We start from the raw sequence: 25843 nt of genomic DNA, 5'->3' as shown, positions 1-25843 counted from the left end.
CTTCAATATTCAGCTCTTCCAAATCTCAGCTTCAAAGCCCTATCTGGACCACTGAGATGTGAACATTATTAAGCATGCAGAGCAAGGAAGAAGAGAAAAAAAAGAAATAGAAACAGCCCTCAGCTTGAGTCAAAGCACTTTTCTAAGCCATTTTCATGTTCACTCTCACTTTATCTGAGATAGACTCTTTGCCCAAATGATCTTCAAAACAGGATTTAGCTGTCACTCTGCATAGACTTAGAAGGAATATTGGTTTTCTCTTTGCCTTTATCACTAAAGTTCTTCCTCTCACTTCTCAGATTCTTCTCTTTATGGACCCTGAAATATCATAGCTCTTCTGCAATAATGTATACAAACCCTCTTGGCATTTACCTAATCTGTACTGAAAAGGTGTGAGGCAATGTTTCACCTTGTGCCTTTGTATCAGATCCCTACCAATTTCCTGATCTTAGGTCTCAGCTGGTCACCAATGCAAACTGTACAGCACTGCACAGAGGAGATGATCAAAAAAAGCTGATGCATTTTATAGTACATACATGTTCAGTACATCTACTTGGCGTCACATCTTGGATATTCCTTCCTGAAGTGCATCTGAGACATTGTGCCAATTCAGTGAAAAAAAGGATAATACTGTGAAGAGCTCTGCTTGAGAAAGCTGAGTAGCTAGTGAGCAACCATATGAAATAATATGATGGCATGAGTCCAGATCTTGCAGGACAGGTGTCTAATCATACAATTTAAGCGTACACACATGCAGAGTATTAATTGGCACCCAAGCCGGCAATTTCACGAGGGAGGCCAAGAATTCAATCAACCATGGGAAATAAACTAACCTCATGCTTAGAAATTACTCCTACAGAACACGACTGAAATACAGTGTGTTAATAATAGGTAGTAGCGTTGTGTTAGTTGTGTTTGTTCTATAACAAGTAGCAGGTTTTGTCTCAGCAGTTTTCAAAGAGCACAAATCATTAGAACATGCACTTGGAGTTTGAGACACTCCCCCGCTTTGTTAGCCACAAACTTCCTGCACTTCTTCACCTTTGGAAAGTTACTTTCCAAAAAGCTCAGATTCTTATCTCAGTCTTTGAAATAACTACTCAATCCACAAAAATTAGGCTCTTGAGCCTCCCACTACTTGCCACTGCCTGCCAAAAGCAGATGGCAGTACTTTAGTACTTTGACAATGTTAAGGTAGGTAAGAAGATAATTATGAGGCATTCATGGAATACTTTAATGAGAACAATATGAATCCCTTTCATACTTTCCAGCACGCTTAAACACATGATTAAATCAGTATTAAGAAAACATATTTTGTGAAAAGGTGAACTAGAATCTTATTTCAAAATACAATAAAATATTTTATGATACGTAGAACAGCTTAGTTCATAATTTTCACTACATAATTGTGCAAGATAAAGCTATGACAGGGTGATAGGTTTTCATCCTGCATGTTTTCCTTCCCAATTAGTAACTGACCACAACTTTTGACAGCCAGCTCGGACAGCAATGGACAACTACAGAATAGCTACTTTTGTGCCACAGGACTGTTCATGGCTGATACAAGTCATGTACAGAACTGTAAAAAGATGTTTTCCCAGCAGAACGTGCTGTTGACTGAAACTTGTAGGATATGAGTTTATATTTAGCACGCAATGTGAATTGCGTACTAAATATTTTTAGATGTTTTTGACAATAAATATAATGCTGCACAATATCTGGTAATATCTTGAAAAAAACAGCCCAAACTCCTGTCATGTTTTCAGTCAGTGTGTTTTCCTTCAGTAATTTACACAGAATTGATTACAGAGCATCAGAACGACCGAAAAACTGAGAAGGCATTTGCTCTGGTATTTCCTCTACCCATTTAAGGTCAAACAAGATTTATGCCCTTTTTTTCCCCATAAAATTCATTACCAAAAGCTAATAGCAAGAGTAAACTTTTTATATCAAAATATTGTCATCTCTGAGGTCAAGGGGCGCATTCTTTGCATGAAGACAGCACAAATCAGCCCAAAACTTACAGGAGAAGTAAAAAATATGTATGTAGAAGATTAAAGCAGTTTCTAAAGAGATTTATATTAAAATATTTATTTGGAAGTAGCATTAAAAAAATGGTGCATGCAAATTATTCTCAAATCACAGCACCAACATACGAAATTGGAAGTTCTATGTATTCTGAGGTTTCAGTTCAAACTGTTGATTGTGAGTAGACCAAACCTAATCTGCAGCTTTCGTTATTTCCCTTGTCATCGCCATTGGAGACACAGAAGTTCATAAATCACATCGGATTCTTAAATTATTTAACATTATTTAAAAGTATAGAATAGATTTTTCCCCTATTTGATAAAATAGAAATGAAGAAGAATTTACCCTGCTAAGGACCAATGCCAAGTTTGACAAGTGTTCATCTCTGAGATAGACTACTTTTAAAATGGAGAGAAAGAATAAAGAGCAGAAGCACAACAATAACAGCACTGAATGCATCTAAAAGAAAATAGCTTTCAGTTGATGTGCAACTCTATGATTATATTCCCACCATCAGTCAAATCCAGCCCCTTCCGCAGATGTTTATTCTTTTCTCTCCTGTTTGGTTATTATGGTTCATTATGTTGAGGGACTAAGCTGATTGAAATGTTCATGGAGATGACTGCTGCAGTAAAATGCGTAAAAGAGAAAAAAAAACAGGAATGCAGGGAGGGCAGGAGGAGAGAGAGCTTTTTATAACTCGATAGCACTGATTGCTGCATCAGAAACAGTGCAAAAGAAAGAGTGGGGGGAGGCTAAATACATGGCTTTTTAAAACAACAATAAATCATACGCCATATATAGGCCAAAAATGAAAGAGGCTCTGTGTTCAGATGTAAACTTCTGGCAAGACCTGGTTTGTTGTCAGGTTCCCAGACATAAAATAGACACTCTGTTCACTTAGCATGAAGCCCTGCAAGAAGCAGGGAGCTCCGGAGACTCTTGGCTCTTCTCAAGTCTCATTAGGTCTGCATATTAATGACTTGCAGCAATAGAAAGGGGCCCTGTGGCAGCCTCCTCTTCCCCTGGTGCCTGGGTTTCCCATCGTTAAGGGCACAGTGACTACAGCAGCAAGGAAATAGGGGATGTTAACAGAGCCCGGTGAGGCAGCACTGCTGTGACAATACTGGGTCCCCTGCCCTGGTATCTTGTAAGATGGAGGGGTCAGGAAAAACAAAAAAAAAAGGACAACTAGCAGTATTTTGTATGACACATTTGCAGCAAATCCTTATACATGACAGAGCACAGAGGAAACAAGGGGAAAGAAATCACTGTATTGAACTAAGATGTACCAGACCTGTGGAGGTTGTGGTAGGGAAGAAAGCACAGCATTTGTGGCTAAAATGCAGTGTGAGGGTGAGCGTGAATTCTAATGCACAGGCTCTGAACAAATGTTCCTTTCAGAAGCAAACTGACAGTATGAGAGCAAAGACAGCAAGCCCTGCACATGGGAATAACACTGCAACGTATATATTTTCTAGATGATTCACATCATAAGTCTTTTAAAGCCTTTCTTTCCTGTCAGGAGGGAAGAAATGTATTTAGTAATACCTTAGCCTTATTAACATGGAGATCACTTGCACTATATGGTGCCTCAATTTGAATTAAAAAACAATCCTCCAAAAATGCTAAGGTATTACATATTCAGAGCACCCAATGTGTCTCCACTGATCCCCAGCAAAAAAACCTCACTGTCTGGCTGTCATTCAATCACTAGGTTCTTTCTTTCCCTTGGGAACTCCCCCTTCACTTCTCACTGCCATGCCAGCTGAAGTGCCTACTAAACAAAATTGCTTAATGCTTTGAAATTCTGCAAATCTGCCATCGAAAAAAATGTACTATGAAATGTACCAACAACTGTGTTTTAACGTGCAGGAAGTTTTGCTACAGCAAATGATGCAGTATAACATACCAACCCTCCCCTACAATCAAATGAATAGAATAAACTCTGCCCCGTGAACAAAAGAGGTCCAAAACTGCCTCCTTGTCCAGGTAACTGCAGCAGCAAGCTGACAAACCCAGCCTCCCACACAATATGCTCACCTTATTTATGTCTCTCTGGTATTATATTCCTATAAGTAACTGTTCCTTCTAGTCTCTCTCTACTTAAAGATCTACTATTTCCATTCTCTTATCAGACTTACCAGAGGATTGACCTCGATTAGTGGCATCATGATCACTGTCTCCTTGCTCACTGTCTCCATGACCACTGTCCTTAGAGCTTACTATGTCTGCTTCCTGGAATGCAGAACTAGACACAGAAACATCTTTACATTAGAATAAACATAAAAGAGGAACTCATAAAACATTCTTCCGCCATCACATGGCCAAACACGGTGCTGCATCCCCCCACCCTGCCTGCTGCACGGCTTCCGCAGAGGTGCTCTGCCCACCATAAACCAAACCAGGAATTTTCAGATCTTAGGAGTCTGGTTGGACGGGACAGCAAGGCTTATTACTGCACCTGGGTTTCATGTAGTCGGTGTAAGTAATTTGGTAGCATTTACTTAAGCTGGATAGCTGAATTTTAACTCAGTGAGACAATATCTTCTGGAAGACCCTACAGAAGCATGTTTATGAGTATTTGAAGCACATTTTAGACTAATACAAACTGAGATTTTGTTCTCTTTTCAGTCGGTTTTGAATCCAGTTCAGAAAAGCTGTAATTCAAACTCATTTAGCCGACTGTGTCTTATTTAATACGTCTACAGACATTGGACTTCCCACTGCTTTACTACTCTGTCACATCTGCAGTAAACACATTTCTGCACCCCATTCAGACTTGCTAAACCATGTGTGAGGAAACCAAGGCTAAGGAGCTCCTACCTGTTTACTCGTCGGGGTCTGTCAACTAGATAACTGAGCTCAGCACGCTGATGTTTCGTCTAGGAAAAAAGAAAATATTGGGAAAGATTTTTAACTCTTGAATAGTTCTGTAACCAACCAAGGAAGCTGCTCAGCATATTCACTATACATGGTAATGCTTAGCTGCAAGTAGGCCTACACAATCTGTTTCTAGGATGCAAGGGGAAAAAACCCAGCTCTTAGTCATACAGATGGGAAGGCACGAGGGATTTTTCTGGGGTTTTTTGGGATGACATTTTGACGTTTTCTCACAGTGTACACTGTTGAGCATCACAAGGACTCCCACAAAAAATTAACATAACTATTTCTAGACTTGTGGACTACTTAGTCTGAGAAAAAAAACTTATTGTAATCTAGTTCTCAGCCTGTTTTTAATTTCAGTGTATAAAAATAGGGAGAGATGGTACTGTTATTGTACCCTAAGGAAAAAAATACATTGAGATACCCTTAAGTCATTAAAAAGACAGCAAAAGACAGAATTTTATAGACATTTCTAGGCAAGGTCAATCTTACAATCCAATATTAGAAATTTTACTGCAAAACATAACTCTTTAGAACATACACTCAAACCACCTTTTCCAGACTGGACAGCATTCAAGTTTCAGTTAAGAGAGAATGTAATGTTTTTACTAGTGCATAAGCAGAGAGGTACTGAGAAAAAGTATAAGCTAACCCAGTAGAAAATGATTAATGGGAGAGGAACATGGGGGAATATATACTTTGATAGAAATTCTCTACACACCAGGTAACACAATATAAGCAACGTGTTTGACAGGAAGGGACATTAGGTCTCAGCATATAATTTTATTGAAACTCTTGCTGCTTTCCTTTGCAAGTTCAGCTTTGTTGTCATAAAGAGCTGTGTAGATAGAGTAAAGAAAAGTCAGTTAATAAACCCTAATTCATAAATTAATTAAAGCTCCTGCTAACTGTAGAGATTGTCACAGTCCCAGAGGGGGTTTCCCCCAAAGCCTTACTTGCACATGCGAAGATTTCAGGAAGGAAAAAAGACATGGATTTAACGCGTTTCTTCAGAACATGCTGTGATTACACCCCACCTCACTCCAGTCCTGTCAGCTGCAGAGACTCTGCGAAGAGCCGTAATCCCCACCCCCTCAACCCACAGGCGATCTGCTCGCAGCTAACGCTGGCTCAGGGGGATCTCCGCGCCCCGGCCGGGGCCAGATTCCTTCAGAGGCAGCGGGATGGGGGCGGGGCGGGGGGGGAAGGCAGCAGGGGGGACACGCTTGGCTGCAACAACTGCTGAGCCCAGGTGGGAGGGAGCCGGCGGGGCGGGGGGGGTCTACCACGCACTGCCCTCTGAGACCGAAGGGCTAAAGCCTCCCGAATAGGAGAGGGCAAAGAGGGGAGTGAAGACAGACGGATGGATTAAAGCGGAAAGGAAAAGGATGGGGAATGCAAAACGTCTTTCCCGCCAGGGGAGGAGGAGCGGGAGCTTCAGGAAAGCGGCCCGGGGCTTGGGGAAGGACGTCTGGGGATGGCTAGAGGATGAAGCCTAGCGGGAGGCGGTAGGTGTGTGGGGTGGCGAGGGGTGCCGTCCTTACCTCGCTAGACAAGATGCTGCCGTTGGAGATGATGTCGGGCTGCTGGTCGGCGTAGCCTGTGACGATGGCCCCGCAGGGGTTGTGCTCGGCGTCGGTGCTGCGAGAGGGGCTGCAGGGCTTGAGGAACATCAAGTCGGTCTTGGCGGACTCAGGGGTGAGGCAGACCTGGTAGCAGTAGTTCTGGTTGTGGTGGTGGGAGCCGAAGCTGCCCGACTCCTCCACCGGCACCTGCGCCGGGTTACTGGGCACGTTGGAGCTCTGAACCAGCATGATGTCCGACTTGCTGAGCTTCTTCTTGCGGGCCCGCGCCTGCCGGCTGCAGCAAGGGCAGCAGCAGCAGCAGCCCAAGCAGCAGTCGCTGGCCAGGCAAGTGTAGATATTGAGCTTCTTCTCCTTCTGGCAGCGCACGGCCAGGACGATCATGGCCAGCAGGAAGATAAAGGAGACGGAGCCCAGGGCGATGATGAGGATAAGGGTGAGGTCAAGCGAGGTATCCCCCCCGGAGCGGCTGGGGCGATGCTCTCCAGAGCCGCCGCCGCCACCGCCCCCCGCGCCCGTCCCCGCGCCCGGGCCGCCGCCGCCGGGCCGCTCGCCCGCCCCGTCCACCAGCACAATCTGGACGGCGGCGGTGGAGGAGAGCGGCGGCTGCCCGTGGTCGCGCACCTCGATGACCAGCTCGTAGGGGCGCTGCGGGTCGCGCTTGGCCGGAACCCTGCGGGCTGTCCGCAGCTCCCCGGAGCGCCAGTCCATGCGGAACAGCCCGGCCTCGTTGCCCCGCGCGATGCTGTAGGTGAGGCGGGCGTTCTCCCCGTCGTCCGCGTCCACCGCCGCCACTCGGCTCACCAAATATCCCGGCTCGGCGCCGCGGGGCAGCGCCTCCCGCGCCGGGGTGCCATTGCGGCCGGGCAGGGGGCTGACGATGGCGGGGGCGTTGTCGTTCTGGTCCACCACGATGATGTGGACGGTGGCGTTGCCGGCCAGCGGCTGCGGCTCCTCGCCGGCGTCCCGGGCCTCCACTTGGAAGCTGAACTCCTTGAGCTGCTCGTAGTCGAAGGAGCGGAGGGCGTAGAGGAAGCCGTTCTCGGAGTTGATGGAGACGTAGGTGAAGACGGACATGCCCTGGATCTGGCTCTCCAGGATGGAGTAGGCGAGCCTGGCGTTGGCGCCCTGGTCGCGGTCGGTGGCGCTGACGGCGTAGATGTAGGCACCGGGCACGTTGTTCTCGCTCACGTACACCTGGTACACGGGCTGGCTGAAGCGCGGCGCGTTGTCGTTCACGTCGCTCACCCGCACCTGGATGGATTTGCTGGTGCTGAGCGGCGGCTCGCCGCGGTCCCGGGCCACCACCGTGAGGGTGTAGGCGTCGCCGCCCGGCTGCTCGCGGTCCAGCGGCCCCTCGGTGACGATGGTGTAGTAGTTCTTGAAGGAGCTCTTAAGGCGGAAGGGCGCATCGCCCTGCAGCAGCTCGCACTGCACCTGCCCGTTCTCCTCCGAGTCGCGGTCCGAGACGCTGAAAAGGGCCACCACGGTGCCCGGCGCCGCCGCCTCGCTCACCGCCTCCTTGACGGTGGAGAAGCTGATCTCGGGCGCGTTATCGTTGGCGTCCAGCACCCGCACCAGCACCTTGCAGTGGGCCGGAACGGCGTTGGGCCCCAGGTCCTTGGCTTGCACGTACACCTGGTACACGCTGCTCTCCTCGTAGTCCAGCTCACCGCTCACCTCCAGCCGCCCGGTGCGCGGCGCGATGCCGAAGAGCTCCCGGGCGCGGGCCGAGATGTGGCTGCTGAAGGAGTAGATGACTTCGCCGTTCTGGCCCTCGTCGGGGTCCGTGGCGTTAAGTTGCAGCACCAGGGTGCCCGGCGGGGAGTTCTCCGGCAGCGACACAGTGTAGACGGGCTGCTCGAAGGCGGGGACGTTGTCGTTGGAGTCCAGCACCCTGACGGTGAGCAGGGCGGTGCCGGTGCGCTGCTGGGGCTGCCCGCCGTCCACCGCCGTCAGCACGTAGCGGTGCACCGCCTGCTGCTCCCGGTCCAGCGGCTGGTCCAGCACCAGCTCGGCGAAGCGGTTGCCGTCCCCTTGCGTCTGCACGTCGAGGGAGAAGTAGCTGTTGGGAGTGATCTCGTAGGTGCGCAGGGAGTTGGTGCCCACGTCGGGGTCGAAGGCGCTCTCAAGCGGGAAGCGGGTGCCCGGTGTGGCGCTCTCCGAGATCTCCACGGTGAGGTCGGGCTCCGGGAAGGAGGGCGGGTTGTCATTGATGTCCAGCACCTCGATCTCCACCCGGAACAGCTCGAGGGGGTTCTCCAGGAAGACCTCCAGGTGCAGCAGGCAGGAGGGGCTCTGCTTACAGATCTGCTCCCGGTCGATCTTCTCGTTCACGTAGAGCACCCCGGTTTCCAGGTTGAGCTCCAGGTAAGGGCTGCGGGAGTTGGGCGCCGTCTGGAAGCGCCGAGCCGAAAGTTTTGTAATGTCCAAGCCCAGGTCCTCGGCGATATTCCCCACGAACGTGCCATGCTCCTGCTCTTCCTGCACCGTGTAATGGAGTTGGCAAAGGGCCCCCTCCACCATCCAGAGCAAGGCAAAGAGGAATAGCACAATCATCTCCAAACGGGGAAAGAGATCCCCCCTCCCCGACACCACCTCTTCCTCCTCTTCCAAAAGCCACCACCACCTCCTCCTCCTCCGAAAATACACACTACAGTGTGTGTGTGCGCGTCTGTGTGTGTCTGTGTGCGCGTCTCTGTGTGTGTGCCCGCGCCTGCAAGCGTGTGGAAAGAGCGGGATCAGGGGAGGGGGGAAGAAAAGGGAGGGGGGAGGTTGATTTGGGGGGAGGGAGTGTGCTAGATACTATTTCTTCTGATTCATGTTAGGATTTTTCTCTCCCCCATCTCCCTCCTTTTTGTTATGGGTATTATTATTTCACACGCTGACTAAATGAAGAAGACAGGCGTCCCCACTTCATCTGTGATCTTCGAAATAAATGACCAACTAATAATAGATATTAGCTGGCTGTAGCTAGAGATACACAGTAGCCCGCTTTTATTTATTCCGAGAGTCTTGGCACTGCACCGCGGCAGCAGCAGTGGCGGTGGAGGCAGCAGCAGCAGCAAATCCCAAGGAGGAAATTTTTATATTTCAAGATTGTCCTCGGTTTGTCTTCCTGGTGGGAGCTGGAGGGGTAGATGCTGCTGGAACAGCCGGTGGACATGCCCTCTTTAGATGGAAGAAAAAGGCAGGAAACCGCGAAATTGAAAAAAAAAAATTACCTGCAAAAAGATTTCATATCAAAAAAAAAAAAAAAAAAAAAAGGCAGAGAACAGCTTTGCTACCCAAAAGTTTCATTCCCTGATTCTAGGATTTCCTCTTTTTCCTTTTTCCTTTTTTTTTTTTTTTAATGTGAGGATTTCAGATTTTTCTCTTCTATTAAAGGTCTTTCATTTTCTTCTTTTATTGGTATTAGTATGTTCATCATCATCACTCTGCTTTTATGGATGTGTCGATCAGGGTGTTGTGGTTTTTTTTCGTGTCTTGCTGCTTTCGCGTCTAGTGCCTGTCTCTGTATCTGTGTCTGTCTCTGCTGCTGCCGCTCGCCTCGCGTCCCGGCTCCGCTGCTGCTCCCGTTCCCGCTCCCGGCTCCTCTGATCTGTGCCGGCGGTTTCTGAGCCGGCACCGCTCGGCTCCGCTGCTTTTGCGCAGCGCGAGGCCCCTGCCAACCAATCGGCTGCCAGCACCGCCCCCGGGGGCGGTGTCCCATTGGCTGCGGCGCGCGTCAGGCAGGTTGCGTCACGGCCGGGCGGGCGCGCGGGCACAGCTCGGGCGGCGCGTCCCGGGGATGCCGCGCTCCCTCATCCTGCGCTCCCTCTTCCTGCGCTCCCCCATCCTTCACTCCCTCAGTCCCTGCCCGCTGCCCTCCGTCGGTGGCTGGCTGTTTCCCTCCTCTCCCCCCCGCCCCTTCGCAGCCGCTGGACCGGGAGATCGCCGCTCGCCACCGGTGCGCACACACACACGGGTAAACGTAAACAACCCTGCTCCTCGGAGAGGGAGTTTCCACTCGCCGCCTCCAACTTTCCTTTCCAGTAGCGTTTTTAGAAAAGACATAAACAAGGGGGGAAACTTGGGACTACTGTTGTTCCTTTCCCCTCCCTTTGGCTAACTGGTTCGTTTGGTAATGGAGAGAGCGCAACTTTCCGTCGTTCGTGCGCACGGTGTTTCCAGCTCCGGCCAATTTATAGTATCACAAGCCTGAGTCGATATTTTCCGATTTCCATCGGGTACGTGGAGACCGTCGGGTACGTGGGAAGAGGGAAACTGGGAATACTGTGTGTCACTGGGTAGTCCGGGTGGCGTGTGGAGGGGCATTCCTGGGGTGGGGGCTGGCAGGGAGAACCGGAGGAATCCAAGGGAAACGCTCCAGTACGGGCTGTCGGTGCTGGCTGAGAGATCCGCGTCAGACTACGGAATGAATAAAGTAGGAGTGAAAATAATTGAGTGTTGTAATTCTTGTGAGGGTCTTTTTTCACCAAAAAATGTTATTGTTTTTGAAGAACAACACGAAGCAGGGACGAGCAGCTCCTGCTCTGACCCCATCGTTAACCCATCAGTCAGCAGCGGCTTCCTCCACACATCTCAATGAACTACACGCTCAGGCGCGCTTTTCCCGCAGAAACGCAGGAATCCACACTAAGGCGGCGAGGCGCCGGCACAGGTTTCCCAGAGAAGCTGTGGATGCCCCATCCCTGGAAGTGTCCAAGGCCAGGCTGGACGGGGCTCTGAGCAACCTGTTCTAGTGGGAGGTGTCCCTGCCCGTGGCAGGGGGGTGGGAAGCAGATGGTCGTCGCGGTTCCTCCCAACCCAGCGCATTCCATGATTCCCAAGCCCGGATCCCTCCGTGGGGTCCCACCCCCACCCCGGGCCGTGGCCGCGGCCGCACTCGCGGGCGGTTGGCGCCCCCCAGCGGCCGCAGCGCCGCACTGCGCCCGGGCGGCGCCGCCCCCGCCCCGCGGGGGGACAGCGGGGCCCGGCCCCGCCGTGGGGCCCCCGCGGCCGCCGCCCGGCACCGGCCCCTGGCGCTGCCTGCCCGAGCCCCCCGTATCGCTGCCGGCACCGGCGCTGCGGCGGCGCTGCGGCTCGGCGTGGCGGCAGGCGGTGCTGCCTGGCCGCTGGAGGGGGGAGCGGGGAAGCGGCAGCCGGCGCGGCGGGCAGGGAGATGCACCCCCCCCCTTCTGGCCCCCCCAAATTACATCCTGTGGTCCCCGGCCCCCAGCACACCCTTCGGCGCTGTGGCGGCGCGGGGTATAGCCGGCGGGGCGACTGCGGTGGGTGTTTTCCAGGGAAATGGGTTTCGTCAGAACTCCCCGTCTGCTCCCGCTGCCCGCTGGATGCGGACGGGGATCTCGCTGCGCTCCCCTTCCATGCAGAAGCGCCGCCGCCGCTGACCTGCCCGTGCGCTGCCGCCAGCCCCGGGCACGGACAGCGGGGATCATCCCCCTGCTTCCCGGGGGGCCGGGGGGGCCCATCAGGCACTGACCGCCACTCGGGGCAGCCCGACTCCAGCCCGCCCTCCCCTCCCCGCCGCCGGAGCTCCGGAAGCGGCACCTCGCCTGCCTTCGAGGAACGCAGGCGAAACTGGGGGACGGAGCCCGCCCGTGCCCGTGCCCGCGTCCGTGCCCGCCTCCGGGGTCGGAGGGAGCTCCGGAGGAAAGGGGAGCACATCCCTGGCCTCCCCACGCGCGCTCCAGGCGCGACACCCACACGCGGCTCCTGCAGCGCCGGCGTGATCCGGGGGGCACAACCACGCGAGGACACACAGATTTATACTGATACACGTCTGTAATCCCGGGGGGGAGCCACCTCCCCCCTCTCCCTCCTCCCTTCCCTCCCCGCGGAGTTGGCAGCCCCGGGGGCCCGCAGCCAGGGAATGCGATCTGCCCCCACGATTCCAAGCGCAACCAGGTCTCCATTTTGGGTCTCCGAGCCGCGCCTGGGAAGCGGCGGGGATCCGCGGCCGTCCTCCCGCTAATGCCGAGTGACAAATCGCACTTAGGCGATACATGAACGAGAAAATGATTTATGGATTTTCACGACGGTCTGAGGCGATGAAGCCGACATGAATTATCCATCCTAATGTGCAATATATCATTTTCTAATAACACTGGGTTAGCCCTAACGCTGTGTGCTGCTCCCTTCGATAGCAGGTATCGATTTCATACACGGTCCGAGCTCTGGCTTTCCACCGGACACGCACCTCCTGCAGCACCAGCTGAGCTCTGTGTATTTACCTCTTCCTAAAGCCCAGGGCTATGGACGGACCTCTGACACTGTGGCCTTTAGTTTTTCCATCTGTCATCATTTAATTTGGCAATTTCTTCGCCGAATGAAGACTAATCTTTCGCATCGCTGCATTTCACTCTGTGCTGTGATTTGGAGATGGAAATAGATGATGCCAGGTCTGTAAATCCCTCGTGCTGATGGGGATGGCACCTGGGTAAGTCAAACCTTTTCCCCCTGCCAAAATCCTCCTTGGCACCCCAAGTACAACGGGGCATTTTCTAGCAAGGAAGACAGATGCTAAATCACACTCCTGCTCACCCAGAACTTTCCTGGCACCTCGATTTACCAAATCTCACAGATTATCTTAAAGATGAAAAACTTTGCATTTAATTCATACATGCTGGCAGAGTGAATCGTTGACATAAAAAAACCTGAGTGCATGTGCATAAGAGGCGGAAGAGCTGCCAGATCTGGAGGGGGCTCAGCCCTAGATGCAGTCTGTGTTAGTGCCCCAAGGCCAGGGCATCCCCTCTCCCCCACCCAAGTTCTTTTGCCCTTCATCACAGAGTAGCGATGAAGTCATAGTGACATCAGCTATGAATATTCCCAATTATTTCAACGGTTCCAAGTCTGAAATATCACTTTGACATTAAGAAGGACGAACAAGTCCTGGCCTTACATGAAACAGTATGAAACAGATATAGGAAAGATGAAGGTAAATGATTAATGCATTAATTTGGGGGGGTTAAATAAGTGATTACTGAGGATGAGGTGAGGAAATGCTTAATTTCTCAGTAGCCAAGTGTACTATTTCCATTGTTCAGACACAAAAGAAGCCACACAAGTAAGGAAACACACAAATGCTGTGTTCTGGAATAAACAATCACTATCCTAACCTGGAAAATCATATTTTAGGGTGTAGAAAGCTAATCCCCATTGTTTAATTAAGTCACCAAAATAATCTAGTTCCATTTTAGGTATCAGTCTTAGTTTTAGGCTGAAGAACATTGTGGCTCTTTTAACTGTCTGGATGTTAAAAACACACTGAGAAATGGACCCCCCGCCCCAGCCTCCTAGATTGTCATTACTTGGTTTAATATTAATTATCTAGGTTTAAAAAAACGGTATAAAAACCCAGCCCGGTTCTCCCTCAAGAAAATAACAGTTCACGGTGTGGGAAAGATTACTGGAATCAATGATGGGAGTAGGATTGTAAATAAGAAGTAAAAGATAACACAGTTAGAAAAAGCCTGCATGGCTAACAGAAAGATGTATATGTCCTACCCATGGGGCCATAGGATGAAATCCTACTTCAAAGAGAAGTCGATATGGAACAATTTCACAAATCAACTCAGAGGCCCGATTAAGGTTATTTGTATCAGAGGGAAAGGTTCACTGCCACCACTCCCTCCATGGATTTCTCTCTTAATTGCCAATGAGGAGACAAAACAGGAAGCCTAGACAATTTGGTTAATCAATAAAAAAAGCCTGCCTTCATGTTTGCCTGAGGAGCACTCTGTGGGTCAGATCGATGTAGAAGCCACCAAAGTTCTTGCAGAGGTCACCAGTGATTAAGACATTTTCTGATGGCTTTTAAACAGCACTGGAGCCAAGCATCTGCCACGGGGTTGCAGATGTAAGCAGAACTGGAGATACCATGTTAATCATCATCCTCACGCTTACGGGAGTTCTCCTGGTGATAAAAACAACTCATCGTATTTATGACCTTAGACAGCTGTTTTAATAAGCCACAATAAAGTATGACTTTATTACATGCTCTGTACTCCTTTAGTGATCAGATATGATGGAGCCTCTCCAGAAGGTGCCGGGAGTCTTTCTGAGTAAGAGTTGCAGTGGATGCACTACAGTCCAGAACAGAATTACAGTAGATGCATGCTATAGGAATTTCTTAAGGACAGTCTTCTGCCTCCTTTTCCTTGCCCCCAAGCATTCTGTAGAGATTTCAGGGTGACTACTCAAGCAGCAAGAGGCTGTTCAGTGTGAAACAGTAGATTGGTACAGTCTACTGCTATTATTCCACCTTGTCTAGCTTCAGAGTTTATCATAATGTTTATCACAAAAAAAAAAAAAAAAAGAAATAAAAATCCCAGCCTGTTTCATTGACTTGTGGTTTTAGCTGATTCAAGTCTGCATTGAAATAAATACAAGAAAACTATTTTTCCATGGTTAAGCTCTGAACATTTTCTCGTAGTCAGGCCTTTTACTATGTCCAGATCAGAGCAGCCAAGGTCCTGGTCACTTCAAAACACTTGTTTCTGTATGCATGGCTTTACAATAACCAACATTGGGCCTGATTCCTGTAAGCTTGTCTCATGTTCCATTATTATTCATGTATTAATTAGTGAAAAATCTGACAATCTTTAACTTCATGGTTATTGTCATGCTGTAGATACATTATGAACCAATGAAAATTACTTTATACAATGTGATCAGTCAAAAATACATATTCCTTTTATCTGTTTACTTGCAGACAAGAGGTGGCATCTGTATCCAACTTACATCAGAGAAAATATTTCTTAACAAAAGACTTTTCAATAAGGCAAATTACTTATCATCCAGGTAGAATTTTCAGAAAGGTAGTTTGCTTCATTGATAGAAACCTGGTATTGAATCAGATGAAAAGCAAAATACGATCACATTGATCTGGACAAGCATCATCAAGCCACTATATTCTCTCTCTCTCTTTTTTTTTTTTTTTTTTTTTATGATATGGCTCAATCAGCTGCACCCGTTTCTTTGAACTTCATCAAAATACAGTTGACCTGTATCTGAATGCAACAAATGCTGCTAAGCTTGAATGATTACAAGAGCAAATGAGGACAAAACTACAGTGGAAAACTCCAGTTGCTTGAGACTGTTATTATACACTCAAAGCCATAGGTAGATGTAGATGCTCATGATAAAGAAAATTGCACTGTTGATTTTCTTTTCAACAGCAAGTTCAAGCCTTGAACTAAAGCTCAGTTTGTTTTGAGATTCAGCTTGAAAGCAGTAGTTCAAACATAAAACTTCTATTCTTTGACTTACATTACTGTATGTCTAGTGCTTGGCAGAATAAATACACCCACCCACCCCCACCCCCCAAACTAGTTTGTTTACTCAGAAGAATTTGCATTCTTGGGCCTCAGTGTTCCATGTATATATAATTTCCATCATAATTCTATCATCTGAGTCATCATGCCAACTACACAACAGATAACAATTAGGAAGGAAAAGGAGAAAGATGGCAAAAATGATGTTTTAATTATTATAGTCACTTAGGAAGAGTACACACAGCTGTGATTTTATACCTGTTCTAGGTAGAGCTACTTTCACTACCAATAGTTAAGACTGTATTTTTCTTTTTGAGTCTTCCCGTGGTAAGACTATATTCAGGTTTTTTCTCCTAAAATTGCATCTGGCTAGGGAAAACTTTTCCATAGTCTTTACCCACCTCAATTTTAGTATTGAGGAAGTTCCAGTTGGAAAGCAGTTTAGTCACTTATGAGGCAATGATCAAGGAAAACATATTCTTTTTTTATCTATACTTAAAATATTGCAATATTCAATTCAGAAATTCTTCCACCTCCACATTTTGGAAGAGTGACTTTAGCAGATGGAGGTCTCAGGAGTGCTTGTTGCCATTCTCAGGAAGATACACCAAAGAGATAAGTCCTTGAAACTTCTTCCACAAAAGCTGTTTCTTGAAACACTTCCACACTCTCAGAAACTTATAAGTTGGTCCTTGAAAAATCTATACTCACAACTCTCACAACTGCTTAGTGGCTGGACTGCATGACAGAAACTGTGCAAGTTCATATGTTCCACACAATTGCTGTGGAGCTTGAACACAATTTTTCTCAGAATAATTATTTCCAGGGTTCTGCAAGTCCTCTGTAGAGCTGGATATAGATTTAAAGCATTATCCACACTTATCCACATTTGCTACTCCCACTGGTGGTAAGGAAGCAAGAGAAAGTAGGAAAAGAAAAGCATATGTATAGAAAAACATAGAATAGCAGAAAAAGGAGGTCACAAGTACTAAAGAGTAGAGAAATGGCTATAAAGTATAAGTGCAGCAAAACAAATGGTAAGAGAGAAAAATTAAAAAGTATTTAGACTTAAAAGCAAAAGCAATCAGGCTGTAAGCACAAAGCTAAATACCCTACCAGAGTTTTCAGCAGCTTCCTAAGTTCCTGCAGCCTAACAACAACAAAGCTGTTAAGAGTTCCCTTTCCCCTTTTATCAGCAGGCTTTACATATGCATATGGAAAAGCTCCTAACTGCGAGTTGTTACTTAATTAGGTGAAGTAGGAGCAGTCTGTGCTATAGATTTCAATGGTCCACACTCCATTCATTATGCACGTTGGGGCCTGGTGCTGCTACAATTACAGTTTTTCAATTAAGAAATCAAACCATAAGACTGTCTCCCTCACCAGAAGCCGGTGCAGCAGTGGGATCTTCGGGGGCTGTGTCGGCCCCGCCGCTGCCGCCTCACGCAGCTCCAAGGTTGCTCTGATCAGCAGGATCTCGCAGCTACGGGGGACAGGGACAATACGCCTCGTTCAGCAAAACTTTGGGAAAATGATTGGCAAAATATGCAAGCTGCATAATCAGAATTAAGAAATATTTGATTTCAAAGTTCCCGACGTTGTTGCTTCCAGTGAGCCTGTACGTCGTGGTGATCTGTTACGAAAAGATCCCACATCTGCTGCCTGCCAGTCCTGCGATTTGTGCATTGGAACGAGGGACTCAAAGGGTACCAGATTTTTATTCTGGGACAAGATCTTTTCCAAGAAAGCTTTTGTTGCTTAATCAGTGCACACCATGAGCAGTGCCACTGATGCTGAATCGGAGCTGGTTAATACCTGCAGCACTTTGGCTTCTGTTACAGTGCACAATGCATAAGGAAGGAAAGGAAAGACCCTGTAGTTAAGGATGCCGAATACACCGTGCTATTGCGTGTTAATGTACGTAAAATATGCCCACATTCTTTCGTTTTAAGAAGGGCTAAAACAGTGTTGCCGAAGGTATTTTGTCATGAATGGATACAGCACTTGGGTATGATGAGAAAAGCTCCGGAGGTGATGATGATTTTATAGGAAGTGCAGGGTTGGCACAATATGCACTGAAGAAGTCTACAGCCACATGTGACGGTCTCCTAACATGCCCACAACAAGCTGCTGAATCACACCTGCTTCCTTTAATACTGGTGTTTTCTCATTTTGCAGGCTTTACTATGCAAATCTTTTTGAAGTAATGCATGCATATACAATCATATGTATATGCTTATATATAATTACATGAACCTTGATGTTGAGCTTGGAAAGAAATGACAGTACTGCAAGATGTGCGAGTGGGGGGAGAGCGGAATGCAGCTGCAACCAAGTTCAGCAGGAGCAGCGGCCAGTACAAACCCGATCCTGCCTCTAGCGAGAGTCCTTTAATTCAGTGCGCTTCTAAGCTCTCGGGAGAGGCTGATCAACTCCGCCAGTCGAGACAGCAAAATGTTACCCCCGTGACCGGCAGGGTCACCCTGCCGCGGTGGAGCTCAGCACGGAGCTGGATGGCCTCGGCGGCTGCTCCTCCCGGCTGCCAAGGACCAGTGCAGGGCACTGCTGCCGCAGGGAGCGAGAGCATCTTTCCCCCAGCAGCAGCATTCCACGCTCCCAGAGAGCTGCGAGCTGCAGCAGCTGCTGCTGCTTGGAAGGGATGGTCCGGCAAATCCTGCAGCTGTGGGAGGCAGCAGCTGGACTGCAAGCAAGCCATGTAATGACCACACAAAAAGAGGAGCTATGCTCATTACAAATAAAAGCAGCAGTGCTGTTGGGTAGTAGTGTGGACTGCTGTGAGATCATGAGGGGAGTGTCTGTCTCCAGCAGGCAGAGAGCTGACTTAAAGAACTAATCAGTTTAGCAGAGAAAAATATCACACGGGCGCTGTGATAACACTATGTGAGCTAAGCACAAAAGTAAAGAGATTTTGCAGGAAAAGGCGGGAAAAGGAAGTGAAGACAGGAAGGACTCAAGTTGTGGGAAGTGTTAAATGGAAGAATGAGCCATGTAAATGTGACTTACACTAGAGTGGGAAGATGTCAGAAACGTGGTAGGAAGGCTTGGATTTTCTTAGCTCTGAAAAGCATTTGCAAGTTTGCTGGTTTTCAGTAATCCTCATAGATTTCTCTGTAACTGGGCCACACTTGGTCAAAGGGGACCATAGCTTCCTGTAAAAGGCAGTGTCAAGAGCAGAGTGGGAATATTTTGGAACAACTTACTGTTATTACTGGTTATGCTGTACTAGTGGCTTTAATTGGAAAAGCTTCTTCTGGAAGAACGTGTCAGGAAGTTGTCTGCAGTTCTCCCTTGCTGCTGGAATGCTGGGCAGTAGGGATGTGGGGAGCAATTGTGTCTCCCAGTTTTAACTACTCTGTAGTTTCTAAGGATCTGGAGATGACCAGGAAACTAGCATTCAATTTGCTGGAAAGAAAGGATATATTCTTTTGACCAGTTGCCATATTTTGCTCAGTACAGAAATGAACAAAACACAATTAGGAAGGAAGAAATAGCCTTTATGGCATGATGAAAGTGCTGATAAATAGCTTCAGAAATGCGGTTCTTACTGCAAGCAAAGATAGAAAAGCCAAATAATAGTTGTATACATTGATTTTGCAATGTAACTATAGGCTTACAGGGCAGTATTGAAGAATATTAACTGAAAATCCTTGACCAGAATTCAGAAAATTATAGCGTCATCAGAAGTTCTTTATCTACAGAACTGTAATATAGGAAACTGTAATTTTTAATACCTTTTTTTAATTTTCAGCAGGTAATAAATAACGACCTTGTGTTGTGGTCTCCATGGGAAGAGGGAGGATAATATCTGATTGGTACCGTAATCTGAGAAATCAAAAACAAATGGGTCTAGGGGACAAGAAAAGTATATAACTGGGGTTTTTTTGTCCTGCCGAAATGAGCTTTCTGAATAATAATGTAATTCTGAAAATTTCTAGATGTGATTGCTGTAATAAAACAGTTTCCAGAGCTTATGTGCTTTTAGGGAATGGCAGAAATTGCCATTTGATGTAGTACCAAAGTTAGAAGACAGGATTGTGCTCTTGCTTTGCCTGTAGTGGCGATTTGGAAAAACCGCTTTACTTTTCCATGCCTCAGTCTTTGTATGTGTATAATGTGCATAATATTTCCCCCGTATGACAAAAGTGAATTAAGTCCATGAGAAAGAAGGTTCTATACAGGAACTGGATTTCAGTACTGCACGAGTCTAATCCGAGAAGGTTTCTCTGTGAGCCTGCCTACTGAAATGAAACAGAAGTAGAAATGTGTGCTTTGGGCATCCTAACAGCAGAAGTTTGGGAACTTTTTGTAGGAACTTGGTGTGGTTTGGCAGTATGAAAAATGCAGTGTTAGAGCTTCCAATGCTGCATAAAAAATGCTGTGGCCATGCCAAAATGCAGCCTGGTATAAATACATTTGGCTTATTCAAATGTCTTCAGAATATAGAGAGAAGTTAATTTTGTAGTGGCAAGTGTACTGCTTGTCCCCTGTATGCTGGATCGTAGGTAACATCTGTCTTGAGGTGGAGGAAGTTGCTCGATGTTCTATATTGCTTGATTTGTCTAATCCTCTAGGACTGGGATTGTCTGATTAGCTTGAACCTGATCCAGTTTATCCAGCTTGGTATTGCTGTGTGATGAGATAGCATGTATATGGTCTATCTACACGTGTATAGAAGATGCTAATCATATCTTAGTGATCTAAAAAGCCTAGCATAAATTTATTAAAATACCTGTGAAATTAGAATAGAGGTTTTCTTGGTACCATCTGGTTGCCAAGTGTGGCATTAGGAAGTAATAACTTTCAGTTTGTGAGAGCGGTAGAAAAAAAATCTACAAAGTAGTTTAACTTTTTTGGCTATAAAAGCATCGTGACCTCGGCATCTGTTCTAGGCCTACTTAAATAATTGGAGTTTTTGACACAGTTTCTTTTTATTTTGGGTATGATGGGCGCCTGCTTGTAGCCACAGCTTCATTTGTCCTACAAATTCATGTATGCTTGTCAGCCAGTGAGCAGCCATTCTTTGATCATGTTTTTCGATTTTTGTTTTTCTTTTTTTCCTCTACAGGAACAATAGAGATGTATTTTCACTGGCACTCACTGAAAAACAGTAGAAGCCTTGCCTGAAATTAGGAATGATCAGTATCCAACCAGCATAAGTTTTAGTTAAAATGTTTTAGAATCATGTTCCTTGTTTTCATCATTTGATGCTATATTCATATTTTGGTCTTGGTCTACAATATATATATATATGCACATGCACGCAAACCTCCAAGTGGAAGTAAAACTGTCAGTTAGAGAAGTCTGATCTTGCATTTAATGAACATATGAAATTGTGATGAAAAGCCTGTAGGTAATTGGGACATGGATGAAATACAGAACCAGGACCCTGGAACTAGCAATAGAGAGCATTTTCTGGAAAGAAAAAGTATGTCCCACTATCCCCCCAATTTTTGGCAAATAATTTCTGCTTCAGCATCAAACTGAGGGATAAAGTAGTAGTCATTTTCACTGTGAATAATGATAAATCTCAGAATCAGAAACAACTTCTGTGCCTTGTTGTATCTTCCTTTCACTTCCTCAGACCAAATTAACTTGATTATATTGTGGAGCAAAATGCTGGGAATTTCCTTTTTAAAAAATATGGAAAGTAAAGTAAATAGAAAGCAAGCATTTGTTCCTTTTTACCGTGTTTTTATGGAGGTTATAACCAGAGTTGTTTTCCTCCAGCTTATGAACAGTTATGGAGTCAGTATGGACCAGATCCAAAGTTGTTCAAGCAAATAGCGAGATTTCCAGTGATTTCAGAAATCGTTGCTCTTTTGGTCAGAGCCTTAATCTTTTAGACAATCATGAGCTTAATAGGACTATTGTATACACAGTTCTTATGGAGTTCTCCTTTGTGATGAAAGGAGAAGAAGGTGGAGATTTACTAAGTGGTTGTCTGTAAGTATTGTTTTACTTCATTGTCATTCTGTTCCCTCTCCAGCTGTTTTTGAATATAAAACGTTTAAGTAAATCCCCTTTAAAAGGTCTGTTGTTGTGTTAAGGTACTTAAAGTTTAATGTCTTTGTGTCAAAGAGCTTTTATGAAAGAAGATTTGTCCAGGCATATCCTGTAATAAACATCTGGAAACTGCAGGGGCTGGCTAATAGTGGCTATGTAGCTAGAATACAGTTTGACTAGCTGGCTTTACTTCAGGATTCATTTTCCCCCTTGGTTTGTTTGTTTTGTTGCTTTTTTTTTTATTATTTTTTGTCAATTCACCTATTTATTTTGTAATCTGAATATTTATGTCCTGTTGTGGTTAAATGGTCTTAAATAGTCTTCTGGTTGGTAGGTAGCACAAAACACCTCATCCTGGATTGATGCAGGGAGGGCTTTGTGAAAGCAGATTACATCTCTGCATGATTAACACTGACTAAGTGTTTGAAGAGCAAAGTTTCTCATCTTTAAAGACAACTTCCTCTGGTACAAAATATATAGGAAAATGAGTATTTCTAGATTAGTCAAAAGAAAGAGCTGCCACAGAGGTAATAGGCATCATTTGTATGTGGGCCAGAAGTTTAATTAGGATTTAACGAAAGAGAAAACTAGAGCTTGAGCCTATCTGATATAAACCAGAAGTGAAAGCCCTTAAATAGTTTGGAGTGGGGAGAGAATTCAAGGTTTTTACAAAATTGAAAGGGAAAGACAGCGAATAGTTTCAGTAGAAATAATGGAGATGAGGAAGAATTGCAGAAAATACCATAAAAGAATAAAGAAATAGAAGTTTGCAAAAGCCTCAGAGGGAAAATTATGTAAGGAAAGTTCTAGCAAATAAGAAGTAGAATATGAAGTAGTAATTCCTTCATTGCATTTATAGTGCTGAGAATGAACAAGAAAAACCAAAATCCATATTTTGGATGTGATGATGCTGAAGGGTAATGAGCTATAATGGCAAGAGTCACCATCAAGGTTCTCATATGACAATACGAGGCTTTAGAAAATAATTTTAAGTGTATGACTTAATCAGTAATTCTTGGAGAATTATTATCAATGACAGTCCAGAAGCAGATTAATTGAGTGGACGTGCAGAAATAAAGTTATCATCTCCCAAATTTAGTTGCACTTACCTAAAGCACAGCTTGAGTCTTACAGACAAAATGGGGCTAGGTCAGTCAGAGTGGACGGGAGTGGAGTGAGTCAGCCCTTGGGCAGAGGCACAAACCTAGATTCAGTCTCTTGAGCAATGGAAACAGCATTTCCACATGCCACCAGAGCTTGCTGGAGTGACACCTAGAAAGGTTTACCAGGAGCACTGCACTGTCAGTGGTACCATGGAGATGGTGCTAACTGAGGACCCAGAGGAAGATGGTTCACCTCAGGACCTCATTGTCTCTCAGAACTCCCCTCTGGTTATTCCCTGCAGGCCTTCCAGCAAAAGGAAGATTTTAATTGCTTTGAGGAAGAAGGAGAAAAATAGAGATGGAAATGAGAACAACTAATTTTGTTCTCATTTGTGTGAGAAGATAAATTGTGATACTTATGAAATTATTTCATTGTAAATGTGTATGCTAAAATATGTTTAGTATACAGCACGGTCTAGATTTTAGTCCTTGAAAGTTTAAAGTTTTTTGCTCTGTGCATTTCATTTGTACTTCCAGTCTGGAAAAAAAAAAGCGGTTTATGAAACTGCAGGCAATGTCTCGTATTTCTCTGCTGTGTTACCTCTGTTTTTACTGAAGAGGCCTGCCTTAAGAGGCCACACTTCCTAAGCCCATAGACTGTCTTGTATCTCAAACTGCTAATAAATGCCAACTAATATTAGTTACGGTGTCGGTGTGTGGTTCACATTAAGAACTGCAGGATTCCTTTTAGAACTGGAGTGGGTGCAGTCTGTTGCAGCACTGTGAGCAGGTAGCACGTCTTCTCAAATAATGGTCAGCCATAAATAAACTTTCTCGGACCAGAACGGTGCAGACTTGTGCATTTTGAGGTTAATCAGTGCTCACAAGGTGCCTCTCCTTCCATCATCAAGCTTTTAACAGAAAAGAGCGCAGGGAAGAGCCATGCACAGGCATCATCTAAGTTTGGGTTTTGTTTACCCTGTGCAACCTGTGGACTCATACTTTTACCTGTGTCCTGAGTCCGTAGTGAGAGAAGACTGCAGGAGACATTAGCACTACCCTTCTCCCTTCCACCCAGCATAATTTGGTGGGATTATGGAAGTGCTCAGGTGAGTTCACTGCCCTGAGCATGTGGGGAGCTGGGATCCCTTGTCTGTTCTCTCCCCCTTCTGTTTTACTGATGTCCTCATAAGACATTTTCTCTTTTTACTCCTGCTTTCCAAATGTGATTGTACCATCATTTTATTATGTATGGAGGTGACTTCAGACCTACATGGTTTGTGTTTTTCTCTCTTTGCTGGCTTGACAAGTTGTATGGAGCCTACTTGTCCACAGAAACACTTAAATGCCCAAGGTTAGCCAGTGGGGAATGTGCCTTGAGCCCTCTACCGCAGATTTCCATGTGCTAGACCAGACATAATACATGCCTCAGATTTGATAACTCCAAGTATTTTAATTACATGGATGTATGCTGCTAATGAAGGAATGTAGTAAAATTTAATTTTACTATTGTAATATGCAGCATGATTTGGTTTTTAAGTTGAAATGGTTATACGTAGGATCAAATCGTTCAGAGAATTCCATACTTAAAATCAATCGATTCAGACAGTTTTTTTCATTCATGAAAAAAAATCTAAAATACTTTTTTAAAACTGGCAGAAATAAAGTTTAGTTCTGGTTTTCACGGTTCCTGCGATGATGTGAAATAGTGGAGTTCGGTTTAATTGACCGTGCACAATGTGTTTGCACGTTACTAATTTTCAAATCCAAGGCTTAATGTCAAAGTTAGAGTTTGAATAAGATAAGTAGACAAATACAAATTTTTTATATACACTCACTCGCTATGATGCTCATGCTTAGATACCTTATTTAATGATAGTTAATACAGTGATACTGATTTTGTCCCTGCTGTGTTCATTATTAACCTCAGAAGGTAATGGAAATTTTATTAGACTTGGTACTGGATATTAATACTGTTCCTGACTATGTTATGAAAAAAATGAAGAAAGAGCCTGCAAACATTTGTAAGTTAATTGCCTGACTTGGAAACCACTAATGTACATGAGCAACATTTACTCACAGAGATTGTCTTATTCAAAATCTCTCCGATGAGTGGTTGTACATAAAGGCCATAAATCACACCTTCATGGGAAGTCTAAGAAATGTTAATGGGAAGGCACCCATAAAGTATTATGGAAACTTAATAAGTTTTCATGAACAGTATTTTAAAGTCATATATAATTAAGTAAAGGAACTGGTCAATGTTTAAAAATAAAGAACTAGAAGTTGAGCTTAGTTTGCGTATATTAAAAAAATAAAAATAGAATCTGGAGCCGCTGTCACCTCATGGTAGCTACTTATATTCTACCTGACAATAGCAGCCACCACGTCCATGTTCCTTCACACGGGTTTTTCATTTCAGCTGTGCCTTGTGTACCTGAACAGTGTAGTGATACCTAATGGACACAATGACAAGCTCATGGCCAAACACAATTCTTGTCTCAGGGAAGGTGACTTCTTATACCACCTGCACATGGTTATCAGTCCCCATCTGGGCTGGTTTATTTGGGTGTCTGTAGCCAAGTGCAAAGAATCTCTGCAAGCTGGGTAGAGGATTTTGGAAGCTGACAATCATGTCAAGGGAGACTTCGAGGAAGGTGACTGTGCATGGGAGGATGCAACATGTGCAGTTGTAGTCCTTCTTTGTGGATCCTGGTGTAGGGAAAAAGGTCCATCCCTGTGGCCCTAGGGGATAGGAGGGGCTGAGGGTTGCCCTGGGAACCAAAATGTGGGGTTGCTTTCCCTCGTGACCTGGGGGAGACCTCTCCAGCTTTATTCTGAGTGCATGAAGCCCCTTCAGCACTAATGCCTATTCCTCCCCAGGTTCCAGGAGTTCCTGTGTGCCCAGCTGGGGAGGACGAGTTGAGCTGTGCAGGCA

General features: G+C 46.0%; 1 protein-coding gene across 7 annotated transcripts in view; it reads right to left on the bottom strand.

Moving 5' to 3' along the window:
• The window catches only part of PCDH10 (protocadherin 10), a 34173-nt gene extending 24047 nt beyond the window's left edge, over positions 1–10126 (bottom strand). For 3 of the 7 annotated variants that reach the window (XM_064651535.1, XM_064651536.1, XM_064651542.1), the window contains exons 1-3: positions 6459–10126; positions 4855–4913; positions 4173–4279 (exon numbers count right to left, since the gene is read on the bottom strand). In XM_064651535.1, the coding sequence (XP_064507605.1) occupies positions 4173–4279; positions 4855–4913; positions 6459–9056 (2764 nt within the window). In that variant the 5' untranslated portion in view covers positions 9057–10126. The remainder of the gene's footprint in view (positions 1–4172; positions 4280–4854; positions 4914–6458) is intronic. The other 4 variants (XM_064651538.1, XM_064651539.1, XM_064651537.1 and 1 more) reach the window with 2 other exon arrangements.
• Positions 10127–25843: the final 15717 nt, after the last annotated feature.

The sequence above is a fragment of the Pseudopipra pipra genome, chromosome 4 (assembly GCF_036250125.1).
Source record: "Pseudopipra pipra isolate bDixPip1 chromosome 4, bDixPip1.hap1, whole genome shotgun sequence".
Lineage (NCBI taxonomy): Eukaryota > Metazoa > Chordata > Aves > Passeriformes > Pipridae > Pseudopipra > Pseudopipra pipra.
Note: the sequence above shows the minus strand (reverse complement) of the source record. Positions and strands in the feature narration are given on the sequence as shown.